The sequence below is a fragment of the Anomaloglossus baeobatrachus genome, chromosome 4, assembly GCF_048569485.1.
Source record: "Anomaloglossus baeobatrachus isolate aAnoBae1 chromosome 4, aAnoBae1.hap1, whole genome shotgun sequence".
NCBI classification, from domain to species: Eukaryota; Metazoa; Chordata; class Amphibia; order Anura; family Aromobatidae; genus Anomaloglossus; species Anomaloglossus baeobatrachus.
In genome coordinates, this window is record NC_134356.1 from 562,191,369 (window position 1) to 562,217,535 (window position 26,167).

At 47.1% G+C, this 26,167-nt stretch overlaps 1 protein-coding gene across 4 annotated transcripts in view; it reads left to right on the plus strand.

Moving 5' to 3' along the window:
- Positions 1–26,167, plus strand: part of LRRK1 (leucine rich repeat kinase 1) — a 171,360-nt gene that overhangs the window by 46,599 nt on the left and 98,594 nt on the right. For all 4 annotated transcript variants that reach the window (XM_075346006.1, XM_075346009.1, XM_075346007.1 and 1 more), the window contains exons 6-15: positions 12,898–13,124; positions 13,205–13,329; positions 15,986–16,149; positions 16,346–16,483; positions 19,104–19,216; positions 19,349–19,425; positions 19,500–19,629; positions 19,763–19,875; positions 19,952–20,166; positions 25,739–25,903. In XM_075346006.1, the coding sequence (XP_075202121.1) occupies positions 12,898–13,124; positions 13,205–13,329; positions 15,986–16,149; positions 16,346–16,483; positions 19,104–19,216; positions 19,349–19,425; positions 19,500–19,629; positions 19,763–19,875; positions 19,952–20,166; positions 25,739–25,903 (1,467 nt within the window). The remainder of the gene's footprint in view (positions 1–12,897; positions 13,125–13,204; positions 13,330–15,985; positions 16,150–16,345; positions 16,484–19,103; positions 19,217–19,348; positions 19,426–19,499; positions 19,630–19,762; positions 19,876–19,951; positions 20,167–25,738; positions 25,904–26,167) is intronic.

A 26,167-nucleotide genomic window follows, 5' to 3' on the forward strand; every position in this document is an offset into this window, starting at 1 on the left:
ATATTAAGCTTTGATATTTATTTAGTCTTGGAGAACATAGTTGTTGATCAATAATAAAAAAAAATCCTCTAAAATACAACTTGCCTAGTACTTATGCACACAGTGTATTATTGGAAAGCTACAATTCCTATAAGTACACAGACTCCAAAATATTGCATTTTTAATCTCAATTTAATTTTATACATACTGTACTTTGAAAATAAAAATTATATCTTATTACTATTTATTGTTTTGTGTTCACCCAGTGTTTCTTATCATGACGCATTATTGGATTTGGTGCACCTTCTCATATATATACGGTGTATATGTATAAGCTAAAAGTTTATCTTAGATATATATATATATATATATCTATCTCTATCTCTATATCTCTCTCTCTATATCTATAGAGACAAATTATATATATAATATATATATATATATATAATATATATATATATATATATATATATATATATATATATATATATATATATATATATATATATATATATATATATATATAATTTCTCTATCGTTATGCTGCTGTCACTAGGAGGCTGACACTAAGTAGACAGAAAAAGTTAGCTCCTCCACAGCAGTATACACCCTGAGCCGGAGGCGGACTCAATCAGTTTTTTGCTTAGTGTCGTGGGAGGCTGATGTGGGCCGGCTGGGCCCCCTTCAGCCACTTGATTTTTGCGTATTTTTTTCATTTTTTCTCGGCGACGCTCGTCGCTCTCATCCTGTACTTTTCTGTCTCCACAGATATCGTCATTTTTCTTCACTCATCCTTTCGCAGCCCTGTGGGTACCACTCCCCAGGGTCGCAGAGGCTTGAGACGTCGGGCCCTCTCCCCCGTCCATTTTCCGTGGTACCACTCCCGGGGTGGCACGCGGGGCAGAACCTTCCTGGGCACCCCCTATTCACCCTGCGGTATCACCCCAAAGGGTGCAAGGGGCTTGGCAATAGGGACTGGACCTCCGCAGCGCGTCTGGATTTATGATGGGGCCTGTGAAGATGTAATTTACCCTCTCACTGTATATGCTGTGATACTATGTCATGATATGTATATTTCCCTGGTTGTATTAGTTGTAATTCATGTATTTCCTTGGGGGAGCTACTGGTCTCAATGTGTCTCTCTCATACAATTGTAGTCTTGGCATCTAATGTGATTATGTAAATAGCCTGTCCTCTTCTTTCCAGAGTTGTGTATCTAATCTGTAATTGCATTGGCCAGTGAAGGAATAGTCATTGTTCTGCACAGCAGGGGATCCCTTCATCTACTGTGGCTGGCAGACATATTGGAGCCCTGTGATGGACCAAACCATTGATGATAGGATGTGTGACCCCTACCCCCTGAACATGGTGGGCTGGTCAAGGAGCACAGACAATGCATTTCCCTTTTTGTAACTGCAGAGTGAGCTGAAACTTGAAGAGAGGAGGAGCCCAGCCTGGGTGGCTGTGGACACGGACGGAGCTAGGCCTGTGTGGCGGCCCATGGGATTGTGTGGAACTCTTTGGACTACTGTAAGGACGATTGCTTTGTTATCCGGTCCGAGGATTGTCGGGAAGGGCCCCCGAATCTGTTTTACGTGGACTTATCGTGTGCTGTTGTTGTATTCCTGTTAATAAACCTGTTGGATCGTCCCTCGGCCTCGTCCATCCTTTGCTCTGTTGTACACCCCCGTCACAAACTGGTTGGCAGCGCTGGGATCAGAGCAGAAGGAATGGAGGACAATGGCTCAACATCAGGAACCAGCACTGCAGAGTACAAGGCCTGGACTTTGGGGAGCCTGCAATCAAAGGCCCGTGAAGTAGGAGTTCGTTTCAAAGGACTCTCCAAGGAGCAGCTGATTGAGGCGCTAGAAGGAGTCTGCTCGCAAAATGACGTGGAGGAAGGATCCTCACAGCAAACGGAAGAAAGACGGCAGCCGGAGGTAAATACCCAAAAAAGTTAGTGGGTTGTGTGGTACGAGGAGGAAATGGCCTTGCTGGGAGAGGAGACCACCATAGAAGATAAGAGGGAGGCCATGCGTGGAGCTAAAGAGAAGGAGCGCAGGATGGAGGAGATGGCACTGCTGGATAAGGAGCTCGCTGTGGAAGCCGCGAGAGGTTCCAGACAGACTGTAACCCCAGCACCCATCATGAGGGAACTTCCCAGGGTGTCCCGCAAAGACTTTAAGCCGTTTAATGAGGCTGCAGGCGACATTGAGGGCTTCTTCCAGGACTTTGAGCATCAGTGTCGATTAATGGAAGTCCCGGACAGGGAGCGTGTCCGGCATCTGGTTGGGCTCCTAGAGGGGGGAGCTGCTGAAGCCTATAGAGCTATGGACCCTCGGTGGAACTGTGAGTATGCGGAGATTAAACAGACTATTCTAAAACATTATGCTGTGACCCCAGACACTTACAGGACTCAGTTCCGTGCTTTAGCCTGTGATGGGGAAGTGTCTTTTAAGATATATGCTCATAGACTCAAACAAATATGTAATCGCTGGCTGGAGGCAGAGGAGGCCTTATCTTGGGAGACCTTCCTCCAGGTCATCCTAAAAGAACAATTCTTTGCCCAGTGCCCCGCTGAGATCCGGGAATGGGTGCGTGAGAGAAAACCAGCGACAGTGGAGGAAGCTGCTGCTCTCGCTGATGAGGCTCTCACCATCAAGCCTCAGTGGAGGGTTCTGTTGGAGGATGGAGAGACGCCTAACAGCTCCACAACACCGGATGCCCCCAGTTATTCTGTCCCCATTGTTCCCCGTTCCTCTAAGCCACCACATGTTGATACCCGTGTTAATGTGCCTCCAGTTGCTTCTACTGCACTTTCTGGAATACGCCGGGGAGAGGAAGTAACAGAGCGCAGGTGTTATGTTTGTAGGCATCCCAGGCATTTGCAGGCCTCATGCCCAGCCAGGCCATGGAGGAATCATCCTCAAACCCCTACAGCACCTTCAGGTGGGAGCCGGCCTCCAAGTTCCCCTACCCCTTACCCAAGAGGACGCCTTGGATGGAGGGAGACCCAGCTCAGATGCTATCAATGTGGACAGCCAGGGCATCGGCAAGTCTCCTGCCCAGCTGTTCAAATGAGGACTGATCCTGCACCCAATCGGATTGTTAATTATTTACAGCCCAGTGCCATGGAGGAAGATGTGGCACCGTTATGTGAGGACTGGCCTAGTGACTCAGCCCCCCATGTTGCACCACCAGGAGTTTACGGGGTGCGACCCGCAGTTATGACGACTTCTGCTCATCGAGGTAAGCACTTGCAGGAGGTTGTGCTGGATGGACAGAGACTTGTTGGATTTTGTGACTCGGGTGCTTTCCTCACACTGGCTGATCCCCGAGTGGTTCGGCCTGAGGCAATCCATAGAGGACCTGGGATTGTCATTGAACTGGCTGGTGGACAATGGAGGACTATTCCCACAGCCACTGTGGATCTGAACTTTGGTTTTGGGGTCAGGCGATGTGTGGTTGGGGTGATGGGTGGTCTGCCTGCAGCTGTTCTCCTGGGCAATGATGTGGGAGAGCTACGATGCCAATTCGTGGCTGCATGAAGCCACATGTAAGTAACGCTCTGCCTGTGTGTACTTAACCAGTGACCTGTAGAGGTCCCTAGTACGTACACAAGTTGGGAGGGGGAGGGATTGTGAAGATGTAATTTACCCTCTCACTGTATATGCTGTGATACTATGTCATGATATGTATATTTCCCTGGTTGTATTAGTTGTAATTCATGTATTTCCTTGGGGGAGCTACTGGTCTCAATGTGTCTCTCTCATACAATTGTAGTCTTGGCATCTAATGTGATTATGTAAATAGCCTGTCCTCTTCTTTCCAGAGTTGTGTATCTAATCTGTAATTGCATTGGCCAGTGAAGGAATAGTCATTGTTCTGCACAGCAGGGGATCCCTTCATCTACTGTGGCTGGCAGACATATTGGAGCCCTGTGATGGACCAAACCATTGATGATAGGATGTGTGACCCCTACCCCCTGAACATGGTGGGCTGGTCAAGGAGCACAGACAATGCATTTCCCTTTTTGTAACTGCAGAGTGAGCTGAAACTTGAAGAGAGGAGCAGCCCAGCCTGGGTGGCTGTGGACACGGACGGAGCTAGGCCTGTGTGGCGGCCCGTGGGATTGTGTGGAACTCTTTGGACTACTGTAAGGACGATTGCTTTGTTATCCGGTCCGAGGATTGTCGGGAAGGGCCCCCGAATCTGTTTTACGTGGACTTATCGTGTGCTGTTCTTGTATTCCTGTTAATAAACCTGTTGGATCGTCCCTCGGCCTCGTCCATCCTTTGCTCTGTTGTACACCCCCGTCACAGGGCCCACAGCGCTGCTACAGGTACAGAGGGACTCCCCACCGGCGTCCACCTCCCTGCCTTCCTCATTCTTCTCCCTGGTGCCCGCAGCCATTACTTCGGTGTGCGGAGCACACAGGCCCATGTGCAGAGCCTGCACACTGGACAGATCCGACGCCGCTGATCAGGTAGGACACCCTCTCCTACCTTCTCCTCCTCAAGCGGCTGCAAATTTAGGCCCCTGTCTTGGCCTAGTCGCCGGGCGCCCCGGCCATGTCCCATCGGGCGGCGGAGTGCACGCACGCAGAGCTCCCTGCCGGCATCCGGACATCGCTGCTGCGCCGCTGCTGTTTCGCAGTCAGGACCGCCGGTCTCTTTCCCTGCGCCGGCAGCTTCAAAATTTAGGCCCCGGCTTCGGCCCTGTCCCCGGCATCCCAGGCCCGCCCCCGCCACAGCGCTATTGGCCGCCGGCCGCTCCGTCTCCGCCCTCCGCTCAGCCCCAGGCATCACAGGGGGGGCGGTGGATGTTTTTTCCCGCTCTCCTCGGCCCGCCTCCAGCCTCCTCAGCATCCATTTAAAAAAAAAAAAAAAAAGGAATTATGGCAGACTCCTGGTCTGCGAATTACTGCGGCTGCAGCAACCCTTATATCAGGAAAAATAGAACCAAAGTGGCCACAATCATTTACCGATAGTGGGTTTTTTATCACTGGTTGAGTTTATTACAATATATGTGAATTGAGTTTATTATAGTGTATGTAGATATACATTAACTCTTCCAAGTACTTATTCGGGCACTTGGTTTGCATCAGAGATACACATCTTAATAGGGTTAGTATATAGAGCCATCAGAGCATTGAGATATTAGTTATTTTAGACCGGTAAGCTCAAGTTTGCGGTTCCCTCAATTGTGAATTCCCCCAAATATGTCAATTAGTTTTTTCAACTGCCGCAGCCCCTGGCACCGCACGCCCCGGTATCCCGCCCCTGCCGGCTGGTTAGCGCTCCTGTCTCAGGCCATAAATCCCCTCGCTGACGTCCCTCGGGTTGGTGCGCATGCGCTGCGTCCCCGGCCGACGCTCTGTCATACCATCCACAGGACTGGCGCAATCCCCTCGGGGTGGTGAGTGCCGTACCAGGGACCCTTTCCTCTGATCGAAGCGGAACCGCCAGGTCTCGTCTTCTCCTGCCCCCCAGGTTTCACCTTAATCCCCAGGTCCAGATTGCCTTTCCTCTGGTAGCCTTTCGACCTCTCGGGAGATGGCCCAGGCGTTCCACCTCTGCTGGACTCCGAGCAGGACCCGGATGTTTGGCGCATGACGAATAGCCTGATAGAGATGGTGAGTCAAGCCGTAAAGGTACGGACAGCCCTCTTCTCTCCGTGCACACAGGTCTCCTTTAAGGCGTTTGACGGACCCTTGATGTATTCAGAGGACATCCAGAGTTCGCTGAGTTACTGCGTGATCACAGACAACAACCAGACACGACGTTTACCAGCGGTAAGTCTTGTCATTGTCATTATTCCATTCTCCAAAGGGCTCCGGAGAGAATGGGCATGCTACCCTGGAGCGACGAAGGTGGCGGGCCCCTGCGGTTTTCACTGGTCATCCAGACTTCGCAGTGTGATTACGGACAATACCCGGACACAACGTTTACCAGCGGTAGGTCCCTTTATTTATCTTTACCCCTTCTCCAAAGGGCGCCGAAAGGAAGGGGCACGCTACCCTCTAGTCGACCCGCCAGTGTTCCGCCTGGCTTCTCGTCTCTAACGTACGCCCCTCAGGGACTCCGCGGACACCCTACGCAGCGGACTACGCTCCATCTATGCCGACCCAGAACTGGTTGACATCTTCGATGAGTACCTTCTCATCGCAACCCCTGTGTCAGGTTTCCAGGTTTTCCAGTTCTCTTTTGATTGCCCTTGCCCTCGGTTAACATGGAGGTTACCGTTCTGTTGCCCTACTTCCTGTCCAGCTGCTTAAAAGGCCGCCTCTAAGTCCAGTCCAGTGCCTGAGTATACTGCCTGCTGTGTGCTCCTGCTGTGTTGCTGCTTATTCCTGATTGCCTCTGGATTCCCCTAAAAGACTACCTACCGATTGACTCTGGACTGTACCCGGCTCTTCAAGGCTGTGCCCGGATTCTGTTTACCATCTTCGGTCAGCACTCCGCCTGGTTCTCTATTGGTTCGTAACCATTCTGGACAAACATTTCCCGTACGGACACTCATTGACTTTACCGCTTGCTCCTTATCCCGGCTGCTGCGCACTTAGGCCTTCCGGGGTAGATTGCCAGACAGTCCCTGTATAGGGGTTCGCTCTGGTGGTCTCCCTGGGGGAGTCCGGTGCGTGGTCCCGGGAATTCCCTCCGCGTCGATTCCGGAAAGTATTGCATGTGTTATTGTGTTGCTGTGTTGTTCTGTATCTACCGTGGTTGCATACTATAAAACATCTTGTACCCGGAACTCGTCTCTGATTGTCATTGCCCTACGCTATCGAAATCCTCAGAACATAGAATAAGTATTACACCCTGGCGTCTGCCAGCTGCACGGCCTGAGCCTCTAGCAGCAGTGTGACCACCCGTCGAGCCCTATGACTTGGGATCTGGAACGCGGTGGCGACATCTAAAGAGTCGCTGACTTCCCTTCCGCCCTTAGGTGAACGTCCCTTCGGAGATAGGCTAGTCCAGTGGATCCCCTAGGCTACGTGAGGGAGGAGTACATCTCTCCCCTAGGCTACGTGAGGGAAGAGTACATCTCTTTCCCAGCATCGGCCCGGACGCATCAGGATCGTCGCCTCACCGCTCGGTTCCAGTCCGTTCGCGCCGCAACCGTCAGGGCACCTCTGTCCCTGCACATCCTACTCTACAGGGCGGCTTGGTTCACTCCGCCCAGAAACGACCTGGTGGTCCAGAGTTCTTCCTGCAAGGACTCTCGTCTTGATGTTTAGACTGTCTCGTCACTTTTTCGCCACTAGGGTAGCTGAGCTACCGGATGGAGTCCTCTCAGACCCCGGCACGGTGGATCATTCCTTTAGGCACGGTATTCCAGACCGTCCAAGGGAAGTTACTCTTCACGCAGGAGTAGTTTTCTCCCTGCACCGAGTCCCGCGTACCCTTGCCATCCGCGCCCGGTGCCAGCGGGTTTGAGATGCGAATCCTCGGCAGTTGGTGGCGGTGATAGCGGCGGTTCACTTACCAGTTTTCATCCTTTGCCTTCCAGCGGACCCCATGAAGAACAGAGACAGGTAGGTTCCGTCTACGCTGGGGACCCGCCAATCCCTTCCTAGTGGACCAGGCTTCGCTACCGTCCCTTGGGAAGGTCCCCTCTCCTTCCCCTCTGGAGGATAGTATCAACCGTCACCAGTCTCCCTTGCTAGGGTATGCTATTCCACCATCCCACAGCACGGTCCCGACGGACACCCCTAGAGTGTTGTCTCCCCTTCAACGTCCGGAAATCAGAGCCACCCGGTTACGATTTCTTCACTGGGACGAGGTTGCCCAGTCAGGTTCCAGTCGGACCATGCCACAGCGGTGGCGTGCATCATCCACCAGGGAGGCGCAGTGAGTGTCATAGCAAGGGAAGAGGTCAAGAAGACCTTGCTCTGCGCCGGATCTCTTCACTCTCTAATCTCGGCAGTCCGCATCCCTAGCGTGAACGTTTGGACGGCCGTTTTTTGTTCTCGGCAGGAAAGGCCTCGCTTAGGCAGATGGCTCCTCAACAGGGAAGTCACCAGCCAGATCTCCGGCGAAGGAAGACCTCCAGTCGAGGACCTATTGGCCTCCCGATCCAGCCTTCAAGTCAGCGGTGCATCGAGGGTGCCCCCTTCTCTGGGCTAGATGACGATGCCATCGCCCGGTCGTGAAGCCAGTTCAGGCTCTCGGGCATCTTCCCACGGCTTCCCATGATCTCGAGGGTTCTCAAGATGGACCAAGGCAGAAAGAGGCTCTGGAGTGGCCCAGGCTAGCATAGTTCACAAAACTCACTCAACTCCTCGTAGATGCCCGTGGCGCCTTCCAGACCGTCCAGTTCTTCCGTGTCGGGGCCCTCTCTTCCTCCAGGACTCAGAAGTCCTAAGTTTGACGACCTTACTAGTGGATCCCGGGTACTAGCTCTCACAGGCCGGTTGGCAAGAAGGATGCAGTCAATGATGAAGGCCGGGAAACCGTTTTCCTCGAAGATTTATTACCACACGTGAAGAGCTCCTCCGGTGGTGGGAGGAGCACATCTTCTCTTCTCTCCCTCTCTCCCTTCCTTCACTGCTGCCATGCTTGCAGTCAGATCTGCATGCGGCTCTCTCGCGCATCCCTCTAAGGGCCAGGTGTCGACTCGGTCATTTCGGTTTCAGAGACCTCTCACTTCTCGTCCCACGATCAAGATTTTCACTCAGAGAAGCGTCCATCTGGCTCGGCGGCATCACCGTCCTCTGGAAACATGGGACCTTGATCTAGCGATGGATTCGCTTCCAAGCACCCTGTTTAGACCTTTCCGAGTTCTTCCTGCTCTCACCTGTTTTGATAGGTGGGCTCCTCGTGGCCGTCGCTTTGCTACAAAGGGGCATCAGGGTGGACAGCCTTCTCTTGTCATTTTTCCCCCCTTTTTTTTCCGGGTCCTCCAGCAGGACAAGGGGGGTGCTCTGGCCACAGCCCTCCTTTTCGGTCCAAAGCAGCTCGCAGTTCCTTCCAGATATGGAGAATGGGTTTCGGGTTCGGTCCTAGTCTCTTCTCTCAGCCTGAAAGGGGCCTAGTTCGTTCCTGTGCTGGTACGAGCCCTCAGTCGTTTATGTCTTTCAGGACCGCACTTTTCGGTTTACACCGACAGTCAGTTCATCTTTTCACCCGGTTCCAGGAGGCGCATGCCAGTGCCCAGGGCCAAGATTGCCACATGGATCCATTCTGCCATATGTGAAGCCTATCGCATGAAAACGGACCTCCGCCGCTTTCCAACGTCCAAGGGGAGCCTCTTGGATGATTGGACTTCAGTCGTCGACCGACCATGTCCGCCGGGCCGCCACCCGGTCTAGTCGGCATACCTTTACTAGTTTCTACCAGGTTCACACCCAAGCTTTGGCAGAGGCCAGTCTTGATGTAAGGTTGACAGCCGGCAGTAGCACACCTGTAACAAGGTAGGGTTTGTAGGTCTGGGTCAAGCCCGACAGGAGGAAGTGGTTTCCTGCCTATCTCAGGTGATGGTTCTCTTCCCACCCAGGGACTGCTTTTGGACGTCCCATGGTCCTGTGTCCCCCAATGAAACGATAGAGAGAAGGATTTTTGTGTACTCACCGTAAAATCTCTTTCTCTGAGTCTTCATTGGGGGACACAGCACCCACCCTGCTTGTGTCTTTGTTACTTATTACCTGCCTGTTGCCTCAGTGGTCCATATTCCCAGGCCACTCGTCACACGGCTACTTGGTTATAATTTTTACCTTGTCTTATCTATGGTTTTTTGGCTCTCCTCCTACTGCTTGTGCACAAAACTGATTGAGTCCGCCTCCGGCTCAGGGTGTATACTGCTGGGGAGGAGCTAACTTTTTCTGTCTACTTAGTGTCAGCCTCCTAGTGACAGCAGCATAACCCATGGTTCTGTGTCCCCCAATGAGGACTCAGAGAAAGAGATTTTACGGTGAGTACACAAAAATCCTTTTATATATATGCATTTTGTGGCATTGTCAGAATATACTCTCTTGCTCACGTTTATTATATATATATATATATATATATATATATATATATAATAAACGTGAGCAAGAGAGTATATTCTGACAATGCCACAAAATGCATAACAAATGCATACAGAAGTGCACATCAGTATACCGGAGGTTCATTAGGTGGCATCTCACGTTAATTGTATATGTTCTGTTTTTCAATGGAGAAGCTATACGAGAAACCACTAGAAGGCAGTAAGATTACATATACGGTATATAAAATATCTGAGGATTGTCGTAAGGGATGGAGTATAATAGAGTAAATGCAAATACTTCGTACTCCAAGATCTTATTTTGTCACAGCAATTCTGAGAGATGAAAACATTCAGCTGCTAGTGCAGTGAACATTCCTATTGTAATATATTACAGGCAATCTTAATCTCCAAAGGGGAAAAGTATTCGCATATTCTGTGACCTATTAGTTATTACTATTTACCAAACCATATGATAGCAGCACCCCCGACGCGCGTTTCGCAGCAGTGTTTCTTCAAAAGTATTGTTGGGCCAATGTTGGTTTATTATAGGAATGGTACTGAGAACAGTAGAGCTGGACATCTGAAATGACCTGTCATAATTTTTGCAGATTCTACCTGTCGAGCAGAACAGAGTAAGGAAAATTTACAGTGCTTCTAAATGAGGAATTGGATGGTGGAATGTATATAGACTGTGTCCACAATTATAATTATATAATTATTAGACTAGTGAGGTTTTTGACCATATCACCATTTGTATGCAGATTTTTCAACTTCCAAGCTATATAAATGGGAATGCTTATTGGATGAAGGTAATATGAATTTGTGTAATGAGGGAGGGTTCGGCCTAATGATACAAGACGACCTTTTATCAAGGTATGCAGAGTTATTAGGCAACTTGTTTTCCTCAAGCAAAATGGGCCCAAAATTTGATTTAACTGACTCTGAAAAGTCAAAAATTGTTACAAGTCTTACAGAGGGATGCAGCCATCTTGAAATAGCTAAAATATTGGGGCGTGATCACAGAACAAATAATGAACAGGGTCCCAAAAACATGTTAAGGAAAAAAGACGCCTATTAATTATCTGCCAAAAATTTGAGAAGAACCAAACTTGAAGTGACCAGGAAACCAGTATCCTTCAGTGCTGTCATATTCCAGAACTGCAGCCTCACTGGAGGGCCCAGAAGTAGAAGGTCTTCAGTGCCCAAAGATGGTTCTGTGATCCTGCCTAAATATCTTAGCAATTTCAAGAGTGCTGCCTCCCTCTGTAAGACTTGTAACAATATTTGACTTCAGGTTCAGGCTCCTCTTGCCTGAAGAAAACAAGTTTGCTAGTGTGTTATCCTTAGGCCACATCCTCCCTCAATACACAAATGCACATCACCTGATATACTTTATTCAAAAAGCATTTGTTTATACAGTTTGGATTTGGAAATTCTGCAAAAAATGATGTGGTCAAAATACTCACTTGCCTAATAATTCTGCACAGTGTGGACTGTCTAGTCTAACAGACATAGTATTGTGTGCAGCTCTTTAAAGGTGTTCTGCTAGAATGAGATAAAATGGTGTCCCTGGTGTAATTAAAACCGCAGCCGGTCGTCGTGATGAGCTATATATCTTCAGTCTGCAGCCTGCACTGTTTTTCACCTTACAAGAGCTGTATCACACATACCTCAGCTGGCTGTGATGTGTGAAGAAATATTTGGATCCATGTTGTGCTTGACAAGCAGATCTCAAGCTACATCCCCGTTCTCTGACAGTATGACAGCTATATAGCAGTGCACGGAGACTGACTGCAACCAACTCTAAAGGGGGCTTTACACGCTGCGACATCGCTAACGATTTATCTTCGGTGTCACGGTGTTTGTGACGCACATCTGGCGTCGTTAGTGACATCGCAGCTTATGACATCTTCGAGCGACCTTCAACGATCGCAAAAGAGGTAAAAATCGTTGGTTTTGGAGAGGTCGTTCAAACACCAAATATCGTTGTTTGGTGAGTAGCAAGGTTGTTCGTCGTTCCTGCGGCAGCACACATCGCTATGTGTGACACCGCAGGAGCGACGAACATCTCCTTACCTGCGTCCACCGGCAATGAGGAAGGAAGGAGGTGGGCGGCATGTTCCAGCCGCTCATCTTCGCCCCTCCCCTGCTATTGGATGGCTGCCGTGTGACGTCGCTGTGGCGCCGCACGAACCACCCCCTTAGAAAGGGGGCGGTTTGCCGGCATCTGCGACGTCGCAGGGAAGGTAAGTCCGTGTGACGGGTGTAAGCGATGTTCTGCGCCATGGGCAGCGATTTGCCCGTGATGCACAACCGATGGGGGCGGGAACGTTCGCTAGCGATATCGGTAACATTGAGGAGAATGATCCTGGAGAAAGCCTTGTTGTGGTTAGCGAGGACAAGATATATTTGTTCACATATGACAGCCTGACTGGTGTGTGTGATACAGCTCTTGTATATCTTCAGTTGGCAGCCCGTACTGACACGTGATTAGGACGGACTTCAGATACCGGAGCCTTCATTTTATCTCATGTTCTAAGAACCCCTTTAAATAGATCCCTCACAATGCATTACATGGATGCATCGAATCTCCCAGAGCGACAGCCATTATTTGTGAGTGGCTCCCCATTCTAGCTTACAGACCAGATTGTAAAAGGGTCAATTGACAGAGTGGTCCGCATAAGATTGAAAAAAAATCAGTTTCTAAGTTAGATGGTCGTCACCTTAGCGAGAGTATATGAGCAGATCTCAATTGTATTACCCAAACATAACGGGCAGAGATCAGAAGTCTTTCTCATATCTATGACCGAAGTATAGTATAGATTATGCAAATCGTCATTAGAGAGGTCAAGATCAGAAAACTAATCAGGAAATGTACAAATGTTTAATCTCTTGTTCTCCTCTCGTCCACATGATAGTAATGGAGCAATTCCTGTGGTCTCTCCGCAGAGCGTCTGCGTGAAGTGGTCCAGTCTTCGCTTGCCCTGGGTTGATCTTGACTGGTTTATCGACATTTCCTGCCAGATAAGAGAGCTGGATATCTCCTCTAATTGCTTGGTTTCACTTCCATCGGTCGTTCCTTGGGGGCTTCTCAATTTACAAAAGTTGAATCTAAGTGACAACCAGTTATGTGATCTACCCAGTGTTCAAAGCTCGGAGGAAATCATCTGCTCTGGGTGTGTATGTCTTGCATCCTGGTCATGACACATTTAGTCATTGGTTCGAGGACTTATCTCCATGTCCCTGTTGTCTCTAGATTGCTTGAAATTGATGTCTCTAATAACAAGCTGACGTGTCTGCCTCCGGGGTTTCTTCATCTGATTCGGCTTCAGAAGCTCTGTGCTTCCAAGAACTTCTTGGCGACTCTCTTTAGAGAAGATGGTACGGGCTCATTATATATTCCTTTATAACCTGCTCCTTGTAATAATGCAGTCTAGATACTCTTTTATTAGTAGAAGAAAGACCTCTCAGAGGAGATGTCATTGATTATCTGTAAATGCATGTGTGGTCGGTATAAAGGACTGGCACATGACTTATTCCTTCTAAAGACTATTTAAAGGACCAGGGGGCACTCACTACTGGTGGAAGAAAGGAAATTCAAGTAGTTGAATAGAAAAGGGTTCTTTACTGTTAAAGCAGTCAAACTATGGCATGCCTTACCACAAGAGGTAGTAATGGCTGACACTATTACGTCTTTTAAATAACGGTTGGATGCTTTCTTCAGTAAAAATGGCATTGTGGGTAATATTTGATTTAGTGACAAAGAATGTATAATGGTGGAGTAAGGTTGAACTTGATGGACCTAAGTCTTTTTTTTTTTCTTCAAGCTATGTAACCACTCTCAGGCTGAATGCTTGCTTGGTGGCGGTGAACTTCTGATTCATTTACATTTTGGTCCGGCATTATTGTCACACCACTGGCCTGGACTGCTTGCTTACCAATGCTTCAACCTTAGGCACTTTGTGCAGCATTAGAGGAGCACAGGGGCACCAGGCAGGACAGATCAGGAGCTAACCATGCGCTCCAGTGAAAAATCTGTATTTAAAAGCGCTTTTAAAGGGAATCTAACATCAGGTCTTTGCTGTCCCATCTGAGAGCAGCATAATATGGAGACAGACCCTGATACCAGCGATGTATTACTTACTGGCTTGCTTGCTGTAGTTTTGATTAAAATCACAGTTTAATCAGCAGTAGATTATCATTAGTGGACTACTTGCTGTGCTACCAGGTAGTCCACCATATTCATGAGCTCTGTATAACTGCTAGATCTGCAGCAAAAAAAAAACATTTTTATCAAAACGACAGCAAACAGCTCAGTAAGTGACACATCGCTGGAATCAGGATTTCTGTCTCTACTTTATACTGCTCTCAGATGAGGGAGCAAAAACCTGGCAACATTCTTTTTAAGCACACTTGTGATTTTTATTGTTTATAGTTTATCTGTTATGTGTAATTTTTGGTAATAGAGTAACATAATTTTGAAAATTATTGATCTTTTTGAATGTGCCATTTAGTTACTTTTATGGTTTGTGATTTTTTTTTTTTTTTTTATTGTTGTGTATACAGTGTGTCCACCCATATCCTGTCCCCTGCCATTACCTTGAGAACGGCGGCAGCTATAGGCATAGAAGTGGTGTCTAGGTATAGTAAAGTAGCCATGCGCTACGCAATGAAACCACCCATAGCGCCACCTGGTGGAAAACAACGGAGTTAGCATTTTTATCTCAAACGGAACGAGATACAGAAAAAAAGTGAAATACAAAGTTGTAGGGCATCATCAATTCAATACGAATCAACACCTTGCATACAGAAAAGCTATGATTAGAGCGTGTAAAACCGGGAATTGCCCTATTATGCAAATAAGTGTGCAACATCATACCTGACGAAATACTGTGGACTGCTAATAGTACATACTGTACAGTAAATGGTATTGTTCAAAGCTTTCAAGCACAAATGCCAAAGAAGCATTAACCCATCAGTCGCTAAAAGGAAAAAACATCCTTTTAAACACGGATGAGTCGCGCTGGAGAAAACAGCGTAACAGAGGTCTGTTAGGCAACCCTTTGAACAATCCCATTTACTGTACAGTATGTACTATTAGCAGTCTGGGTGAGGAAAGGAAAACTTCAGCTCACCTCTTGCCTAGGCTGTAGAATCCAGCGAGTGCACGGAATCCACCAGTAAGTCCCAGCCGGTAATGCAGAAGAGAGGAGTAGGAGGAAGGATCCGGCACAAAAGCTTCTTATGGTAAAAGCATCATAACCTTTATTGGAGACATTTAAAAGACAAAATGGTGGAGACCCGAGGTGGTATCAGTGACTGGGAAACTTTACGCGTTTCGGACTTGAATAAAAGCAAAAGAGTCCTTAATCATAAGTCTTATGAGTCTCTAATATAAGACTTATGATTAAGGACTCTTTTGCTTTTATTCAAGTCCGAAACGCGTAAAGTTTCCCCGTCACTGATACCACCTCGGGTCTCCACCATTTTGTCTTTTAAATGTCTCCAATAAAGGTTATGATGCTTTTACCATAAGAAGCTTTTGTGCCGGATCCTTCCTCCTACTCCTCTCTTCTTCACTATTAGCAGTCTACAGTATTTCGTCAGGTATGACGTTGCACGCTTATTTGCATAATAGGGTAATTCCCCATTTTACACGTTCTAATCATAGCATTTCTGTATGCAAGGTGTTGATTTGCATTGAATTGATGATGCCCTACCACTTTGTAATTCACTTTTTTCTGTATCTCGTTCTGTTTTCGAGATAAAACTGCTAACTCCGTTGTTTTCCACCAGGTGGCGCTATAGGTGGTTTCATTGCGTAGCACATGCCGACTTTACTATACCTAGACACCACTTCTATGCCCATAGCTGCCGCCATTCTCAAGTTAATGGCGGTGGACACACTATATATTAAAACATTATGAGTTAGAGATGACGGCTCCTCTTTCAGAGATTGTGATTATTCTGACATTTATGAAATGGTCATAATAATGACAGTGCATGTATTATATATGGGTAATTATTTCATCTGAAGGAATCAACTGGATTGGTCTGCGGAGGCTGCAGGATCTCGATGTGTCTGATAACGTCCTACCAGAGCTATCCTCCTCCGTCTTGCACTGCTTCAAGTCTTTGAAGAGTCTAAATGTCAGTGGTAATAAACTCAAAATCTTCCCGGAGCCCTGGGCCTGCCCTCTTGTAAGTAATACCATTCATAATATATGGATTATGTATTCGCTTCCAGTCTCACTTTATATCCTCATGATGGCACATCAGAGTGTTATAACATGGCATCCTCCCTCTGTTATCGGTCTGCAGAATAATACCGTAATAACATTTTCAATATATAATATACTTCATTTATAATTCTTTTCCATATCCTTTTTTTTTTCAGAAATATTGTAAAGCTTCTAGAAATTGTATTGAAATGATCCCTGATAATCTGACTATCTTTTGGAGGAGTCATATGCTAGAAGTAGACTTTTCAGACAATGCCCTGAGAGATGTCCCCAGGGACCTGTTCCAGGTGGAGGTAAAATGTTATATGTATTGTCTTATGACATTTGTTTGTTACAAATGCGTAAAAAGAAATAATACAAAAGTTAATTAAGAAGAACATGTAAATATATGCATGCAGCAGGTGAAATGAACATGTCACCCAATTTTCTAAGTAAATCTATTTCTAAACTTGCTATTGAGTTGAATTTCTCGCCAGATGTTAGTAACATCCCATCCAATCCACATAGGCAAATAAATGAATCCATAGATGTCTATAAATTTAGCGATGTGTAATAATGAGACAGGGAAAACATTTTGCACACCTGAAAAAAGAGAATTGCATGGAAAGTCATGACACTAGCTGAAATCTATCAGTAATTAAAAAGAAAAACTGTCAGTTAGTGAAAAATAATATCGGCTTGTTCAACTGATGGCCTATAAAAATGTGTCTCTTTACTAAGGTGCAACACAAGAAACATCTTATGATGGGTAAAACCAGTGAGCTGTCTCAAAACCTTTGCAATATCGCAACAAACATACTAATGGCATTGCTTAAGGAAGAATTTCTAAACTACTGAAGGTTGCAGTGAGCGCTTTTGGGGCCATAATCTGGAAGTGGAAACAACATAATTTTCCCATAAGCTTGCCATGTTCAAGTGCGCCTCTCAAGATTTTAGACAGAGAAGTGAAAAGAATTATCAGAAGAGTTGTCCAAGAGCCAAGACCCACCTATGGAGAGGTAAAGAAAGACCTGGAAACAGCAGGTACAGTAGTTTCAAAGAAAACAATAAGTAATGCACTCAACCTCCATGGACTGTATGCATGCTCACCACGCAAGATTCCATCACTGAACAAAAGGCATATTCAAGCGTGTTTAAAATTTGCTTAACTTTTAGACAAAACTGTGAAATACTGGGAGAATATTGTCTGGATAGCTGAGACCAAAATTGAGCTCTTTGGATGCATTAATACACACCATGTTTAGAGGCCAAAAAGCAGCACTGCATATCACCCCAAAACACCATACTAACAGTGAAATTTGGAGGTGGGAACATCATGGTGTGTGGCCATTTCTCAGCATACGGCACTGGAAAACTTCATATAATGAAAGGAAGGATGAATGGACAAAGATACTGAGACAATCTTGATAAGTAAATCTTTTGCCATCTACCAGGATAATGAAGATGAAATGAGGGTGGACATTTCAGCAAGATAATGATCCCAAACACACAGCCAAGGAAACTCTGGCTCGGCCATTCTAGCAGATTTATTTTCTTTGTCTGCAACCAGTTCAATCACCTGACCTGAATCCAATAGAAAATGTATGGAAGGAACTAAAGCTCAGAGTTCATAGGAGCCCATGGGCCCTTCAAGATTTGAAGTCATTGTGTGGCACAATGGCCCAAAATCACACCTAAGCAATGCATGCTACTGCTTTCTCCATCTAGGAGGCGTCTTAAAGCTGTCATCACCAACAAAGTCTCTTGTACGAAGTATTAATTATATTTCAGTAAGTGTGCTCAATGCTTTTTAACCTGTGTCATTTTTCATTATTACACATCGCTAAATTTATGGACACCTATGGCATGTAATATGCATGAGAAAAATATTGAATGCTTTAGAAAAGATTTATGAAATATTTAGTGGCAGTTTAATAAAGATGCAGATTTAAAGGAACAGTTGCTGTAGCCACTTAGATTCTAGATTTTTTTTTTTCTAGACTGTGTTTTTGTTTAAAGCTCCAACTTCCTGTAAGACTATAACTAACTTTTTTTTTTTTCCCTACTAATATGTGAAAATTTTGCCACTAAATATTTTGTAGTAATTTTTTTTCACATAATGCTGACATATTATTACTCCAAAAAAATCCAATCCCATATATACATGTTTATGTATGTGTATATATGATATATATGTATAGACACACACACAAATCAAATCTTTATATTGCGCCAACATATTCCGCACTGCTCTACATACATTGGTAACATTGTCCCCATTGGGGCTCACAATCTAAAGTCCCTAGCTGTATGTCTTTGGAGTGTGGGAGGAAACCGGAGTACCCAGAGGAAACCCACGCAAACACGGGGAGAACATACAAACTCCTTGCAGATGTTGTCCTTCGTGCGATATGAACCCAGGACCCCAGCGCTGCAAGACTGCAGTGCTAACCACTGAGCCACCGTGCCCACACACACACACACGCGCATATATATATATATATATATATATATATATATATATATATATATATATATATATATATATATATATATATATATATACACACATATACAGTATATATTTAAATATAGTATGTTAAAATATAAGCATTATGTGGAAAAAAATTGACAAAAAGTCTCTAGTAGTTATGTTTTTACATATTAATGGAAATGTATCCCTCTGGTTGCAGCAGAATTCTGCTCTTCTTACTGCAGTGGTCTTTTTGAACTTGTAGTACACTGATGTGCCCACAAGGGGGTGATCTAAGTATATAATTTGCCAATGGTATTGGAAAAGAAACCTAGATCTAGATTTATAAAGCGCTCTCTCATTTGAGTCTTTTGAAAAAGCTGGCGGCAGAGTTATATCAATTTACAGTAGTTATAAGATGCAAAAAATGTCATCTGCATTTCTTTTGGTTGATTCCCCAGGCTTTACAGACATTGAAGCTGTCTGGAAACCAGCTGACCGCATTGCCCCCTGCTGACGCCTGGACCTGCAGCCATCTCAAGTGTCTGGATTTATCCAGGAATCAGCTCGGAAGGTTGGTCGGGTCTGAAATAAAAATTCTGACCCAGTATTTGTTATGTAAATGTATGGCTTTTCTTGTTATACTAATCTACTTTATAGAGCCGCTGTTTTTTGTAATATGAATCTTTATTGACTTGCTCTGCAGAGGTGAGGAAGGGATCAGGACGAGGCGGATGCCATTTTTCTCCACCAGATCTAGAACGAGGACAGGGACTGATCCAGGTATAGACATAATCTGCAGATCTAAGTGACATGTGAAATACAATGGTTGCTTATGCCGTGCTCTTATGCTCCAGGATTATCGGTGGAGTTTCCATCATGTCTGAAAGAATCTCTAGAAGTTTTATGTCTCAATGACAATCTCTTAGATGCCTTCCCACAGTCGGTATGCCAGCTGAAGAGCCTAACAGAACTTTACCTTGGGAAGTAAGTGATAAATGGGGTGCAGCACCCTTAGTAATCCAGCAATATGACCCAAGTGACTAGCTGTAGGACAACACTTCTTTGTGTTTCCAAAATTTGTCTCTCAGTCACAGTAGCGCCTTATTTTTTTATAAAGTAATCCAGGAATTAGAGAGCTTCCTCCAGAACTTGGCCAGCTGGCGTCTTTATGGCAGCTAGACCTTGAAGACCTGAACATCACAAACCTACCTGCAGAGATCCGGAAAGAGGGTAAGTGGCTTATCACTCACTGGTAACCCCCATATAAGCGTACGGTGGTATGTCTGCTTACACATCTTATGTGAAGGACCTGTGACCATCTTGGCATATCTGCGTGCTCAGCTGAGGAAAGCGGAGAGGTGCCCCCTTGTCAAGATGATCATTGTTGGACCACCACGCCAAGGAAAATCTACCCTTTTTGAGGTTCTACAGACTGGAAAAGTGTCCCAGCAGATGCAAGGAGAAAGTACTATTCGTACTACCCGATGGGAGCTACAGAAACCTGTGGGAACTAAAGCTAAGGTAACAGTTTGTCTTATGGGGCCAGAACCTAGAAATTTCATTTAGTGTTGGTACTGTAGCTTTCCAGCATATATAAGCCCTTTCCTGGGCCTGAATGGTTCCATTACTGTGAATATATGTTTTCTTTTGCAAACCCTGTCTGACATCCCTTCCCTTTAGTGCATGGCCTACTCTCCTATCATCCATCCTGTCTACACGTCTGTTGATGTAGCTAGTAATAATAATTTCAGAAAAGCAACCTGTTGAGAATTTCTATACCTCCATGATAAGGTTTAGGGTGAAGAACTGATCTTCCTTCTCGGTGTATCCTATGCTAAATCTGTTAGTCATGTAGTGGGATTCCTGCCTTTCTGGTGGCTTCCATGAATGTCCTGCTATCCTTGCTGTATTAAGACAAAAGAAGATAAACACAATAGGGCATATTTAGCAATACTAATTAATCAAATACTTAAGGGCCCCATACACATTATACAGTTCAACCTGTCGAAGAGATGGATCCGCCACGTTCAATTTTTGATGGCCGATAGTTTTGTTCCCTGCTTGATTAGGTGCTGCAAGGCTCCTCTGGTTCTTTCATGGAGGAACACAAAGGCCCTTGGCCAAGCTTTCCTGCAAGGAGTCTGAATTGATGGCAAACGCCAATCAGCTGCTTATTGTGTATAGGGGCTTTATTTGCGTAAAGAGGTTGTTTGATCTAAAACGACAAGTCTGCAGTCACTCTGTGTCAAATCCACCCACTGTGCACTGCAAGCTGTGAGGATTCTTTGGTGTCTGTGCCTGGATTGGCGATCAGGTGCTCAGAAGTATGTGATATGCATACTCCCGGCCAGAACTCGACTAGACTATTTCTGGTCTCGTGCCGTACACTTGCATTGAACGCACAAGAAATATTCTGATCGGTAGTATTCATATCGCATACTTGCGATCATGTGACTGCCATTTCGCTGCTGACACCGGAGAATCCTCAGAGAGAGCGCGTTGTGAGGCTCCACAAGTCTGCTGTCACTGACTTCTCATTTTAGACTGACAAGCCCTTTTAAATTGTTTTCTCGATGAAATAAAGCTGGGGTGGGGTGCCTTTTTTCTGCCGAGGGCAATTTGGAAATTTCTAGCAACCTTTTGGGGGCCGCACAAAATTATCAGTGCGAAAATGACCCTGCTATATTTGGTCAAACAATTAATTAACTCATCCCTACTGTGACGGCCGGAGCTGCTTGTCTTTGGTGCGGCTGTGATGTTGTTTGACACTAATCATGTATCTTCTCACAGCTGCTTTTTCAAGTTTGTCTCGGTCTGGAGCGCAGTCAACTCTTTGTGATAATAAGATTGGTAAATCATATACATCACATAACAGACACTGTATATACATCACTGGAGATGCTGGAAGCACATTTATCACATAGGATACAGTGGGACTGCTGTATATTCATCACAGAAGACACTGGGGCACATACATCACTGGAGAGCTAGGGGCATGTACATTACATAGGAGACGCTGGGACTGCTGTATGTATTATGTACTACATGTGTACGCCCCCAGCCCCTACTGTGATGTATATGCCCCAGCCTCTCTTGTGATGTATATGCCCCCAGCCCTTTCTGTGATGTATATGCTCCCAGCATCTGCAATGTGATGTATAAGTCTCAGGAGACGCTGGGGGCATGCACATCACAGGAGATGCTGGGGGCATGTGTCGCGGGCGGAGGAGGGGACGCTGCGCTCACCCACTGCTCGGGTCCGGCTGCGGCTCGCTCGGTCGGTGGCTCGAGCGGTGGGCCGGATCCCGGGGACTCGAGCGGCGCTCCTCGCCCGTGAGTGAAAGGGGTGGTTTGGGTGTAGGGATATTTTCCGTGACGCCACCCACGGTTTGTGGTGAGGTTGGGACACCACCGCTGCTCTGTACGGGGATCCCGGGAGTGTTGGCAGGGAGCAGCTGAGATGTTTTCTCCCCTCCGTGGGTAGGGGGGTTTTGGTGGTCCCGGGGCCCGGTGGTGGAGGTCGGAAGGTGGGTTGCGGGGCCTGGCCGGGTGCAGGGTCGCAGGGCAGCGCAGTGCCAGACGGCACGGGGGTACTTACTCAGCCAGTAACGCACACGGAGTCTCTGGTAAAATAAACGGCTGGATGGACGAGTCCCACAGACTGCTGCGGCGGTCACTCCCGGTAGGTTGGCGGTAACTGTCTCTCCCTGCACCGGTGTTCGGTTTTCGGCCCCAATGGCTTCCCACTGATAGCCCGCTCCCCAGCGGTATGTTGGCTAAGGGAGCCCTTCTTTTGCCCGCAGGCTCTGGCCCTGGAAGCTCTAGCTCTGGCGGTAGCTTTATCTCCCTCACGGTTTGGACGGTTGCTTCAGTCGTGTTTTTACTGCTGGGAAACCCCGGAGGTTCCCGTCGCTGACGGATTTGACCGGTTTTACGGCGACTCCTAGCCTGGTCGGGGTCCGTAGGCCCTGCCGGATGGTGCTGGCTTCTCTTCGCTCCCCGGTTCGGTACCGGTGGGCCACCACCCGTCCCCGGTCCTCACGGTTGTGCGTCAATCGGCCTCTCCTGCAGACGTTCACCACCATCTGCCAACCTTGCTGTCAGGTGCCCGGGCCACGTACCCGGACACGGCCAGTCAGTTCCTCCACTACTACTTCCTCACTCTACAACTCCTCAAACTGTTCTGTCTTCTTTTTCCCGCCTCCAGGACTGTGAACTCCTCGGTGGGTGGAGCCAACTGCCTGGCTCCGCCCCACCTGGTGTGGACATCAGCCCCTGGAGGGAGGCAACAAGGATTTGTCTGACGTTGATGTTCCTAACCGGGGTGTAGGGTGTGTTGTTGCAGTACCTGTGACGTCCTGGTTTGTCCAGGGCGCCACACATGCATATCACAGGAGACGCTGTTGGCATGCACATCACAGGAGACGCTGTTGACATGCACATCCCAGGAGACACTGTGGGCATGCACATCCCAGGAGACACTGTGGGCATGCACATCCCAGGAGGTACTGGGGCACAGATATCACAAGAGGGGCTGGGGCACAGATATCACTGGGGGAGTGCACATACATCACTGGGGGGAACATAGCTATCACTTGGGGGGGAGGCACACAGCACTGAGGGTTGCAAACAACTCGGGGGGGAGGAGGTTGGTACACAGAACTGGGGGGGGGCACAAAGCACTGGACGGGGCACACAGCAGCAGAGGGGGCGGGCACTGGACACGCAGCAGCGCCGGACTCACAGCACCGGAGAGCAGGCTCAGACACACCGCATTGGTGGGCAGAGGGCAGGCACACAGCTCCGTAGGGCAGAGGCACAGGATGATCTCACTCACCTCTCCGCTGCCATCGTCGCCCGACACTGGATTTTGGCTCAGTGTGCATGACTCCAGAGTTTCGGGCATGCGCACTATGAAGCCGGATGTACGTGTCCTGGCTTCAAACTGAAGTAGTGCGCATGACTGAAACTCCGGGGTCATGCGCACTGAGCCAAAATCCAGCGTCGGGCGGCGATGGCAGCAGAGAGGTATATGAGATCATCCTCTGACACTGCGCATTCATTAGCACACCCACATGGATGTACTAATATGCTAATGGAGCCGATTAGCTAAGGAAACTAAGGGGTGCTTCACACACAGCGAGCTCGCTGCCGAGATCGCTGCTGAGTCACGCTTTTTGTGACGCAGCAGTGACCTCATTAGCGATCTCGCTGTGTGTGACACTGAGCAGCGATCTGACCCCTGCTGCGAGATCGCTGCTCGTTACACACAGCCCTGGTTCGTTTTCTTCAAAGGCGCTCTCCCACTGTGACACACAGATCGCTGTGTGTGACAGCGAGAGAGCGACAAATGAAGCGAGCAGGGAGCAGGAGCCGGCGTCTGGCAGCTGCGGTAAGCTGTAACCAAGATAAACATCAGGTAACCAAGGTGGTTACCCGATATTTACCTTAGTTACCAGCCTCCGCAGCTCTCGCTGCCTGTGCTGCCGGCTCCGGCTCTCTGCACATGTAGCTGCTGTACACATCGGGTTAATTAACCCGATGTGTACTGTAGCTAGGAGAGCAAGGAGCCAGCGCTAAGCTAAGCGGTGTGCGCTGGTAACTAATGTAAACATCGGGTAACCATACCCGATGTTTACCTTAGTTACCAGTGTCCGCAGCTTCCAGACGCCGGCTCCGTGCAAGCGCAGCGTCGCTTGCACGTCACTGCTGGCTGGGGGCTGGTCACTGGTCGCTGGTGAGATCTGCCTGTTTGACAGCTCACCAGCGACCATGTAGCGATGCAGCAGCGATCCTGACCAGGTCAGATCGCTGGTCGGATCGCTGCTGCATCGCTAAAGTGTGAAGGTACCCTAAAGGTACCGTCACACATAACGAGATCGCTAGCGAGATCGCTGCTGAGTCACCGTTTGGTGACGCAGTAGCGATCCCGTTAGCGATCTCGTTATGTGTGACATCTACCATCGATCAGGCCCCTGCTGTGAGATCTCTAGTTGTTGCAGAATGGTCCAGGCCATTTTCTTCAAAGGTGATGTCCTGCTGGGCAGGACGCATCGCTGTGTTTGACACTGTGTGACAGGGTCACAGTGACTGCTGAGATCATTATACAGATCGCTACTGTGACCTGTATTGTTCCTGCATCGCTGGTAAGATCTGACTGTGTGACATCTCACCTGCGACCTCCCAGCGACTTACCTGCGATCCTTATCAGGTCGCATCGTTTTCGGGATCACTGGTAAGTCACTGTGTGTGACTGGGCCTTAACGCCCAGGGGACTAGTGCCCGCACTCATTAGCATAAGATAAAAGATCTTTAGAAATACTTTTTCTAAAGATCTCTTTATCTATGCTAGTGATTACAGGGACGATTATGCAGGGATTAGCAATATACACCTAGAACTGCTTGTGGATTCTGGGTGCATATTGGACCTGACAGGTTCCCTTTAAAATGTGCCGGATTTATCACAGTAGTTCATTTTGTTTGATAAATGTGTCAAATTTTAGGTGTAATCCACTTTTCATTAGACTTTGGGTGCTCAGTGCTGGATGTCATTAGAGGTAATGACCATTTTCTAATTTGTATAACGATTCATGTGCCCTGCTCTATTCACCCTTCAGTATAAGGGCCACATTTTCTTAAGACCATTATTTTTACCTTGATCTTAATTTAAGATAAATCCTACACAAACCTCTTCATACATCGGTTTCATCTTTTGGCTAGTATTTTAAAAACTGAAAAGCCATTTCTCATTTGTGCTTGGTATAGGGGAGCAATCAATATCTGATCTGGTGATCAACGCCCCCTCTGGTAATGGAGCTGTAGTGCGAAGGCATGATCATTCACTTCTATGGGACTGACGATGATAACTGCTCTATCAGTCATACACACTACATCTCCACTAGTCCAAGCAATCTTACTCTCAGCGATCCTCTATTTATCACATATTATATGGGTAGGTAGATGATACATGTATTTGTGGGAAGTCCGGCATATCTATATTTTTGACTAAAAATACATTGTGCTTGACCCACTTGCCATGATGTGTTTAGGATTCCTTTATTCCTTCTTTTATGGCTTTTTCTTGCTTAAGTAGGTTGATTCTGTGCACTTTCATGTCTGGGACATGGGAGGTTCTTCTACAATGTCCGCAGTGAACCAGTGCTTCTTTACCGACAAGGCCTTGTATATTGTGGTGTGGAACCTGGCTCTGGGGGAGGAAGCCGTATCTAATCTCCAGTTCTGGCTGCTAAACATCGAGGTGAGTAAAAAGTATTGGAAGGCTATGTGCACATGTTCCTTTTTTTTGTGCTTTTTTTTTTTTCATGCGTTTTTCCTTGCAGATTATAATACTCCAAGGCAAAAAAAAATCCCAGCAAAGTCTATGAGATTCCTGACTTGCTGTGCACATGTTGCTTTTTTCCTTGCAGATTTTATTGCATAAAAAGAAGCAGCGTGTCAATAGTTTCTTCTTTTTTTTTTTCTGCGTTTCTATAATCACCTGTAATGCTTTATCACTACAGAG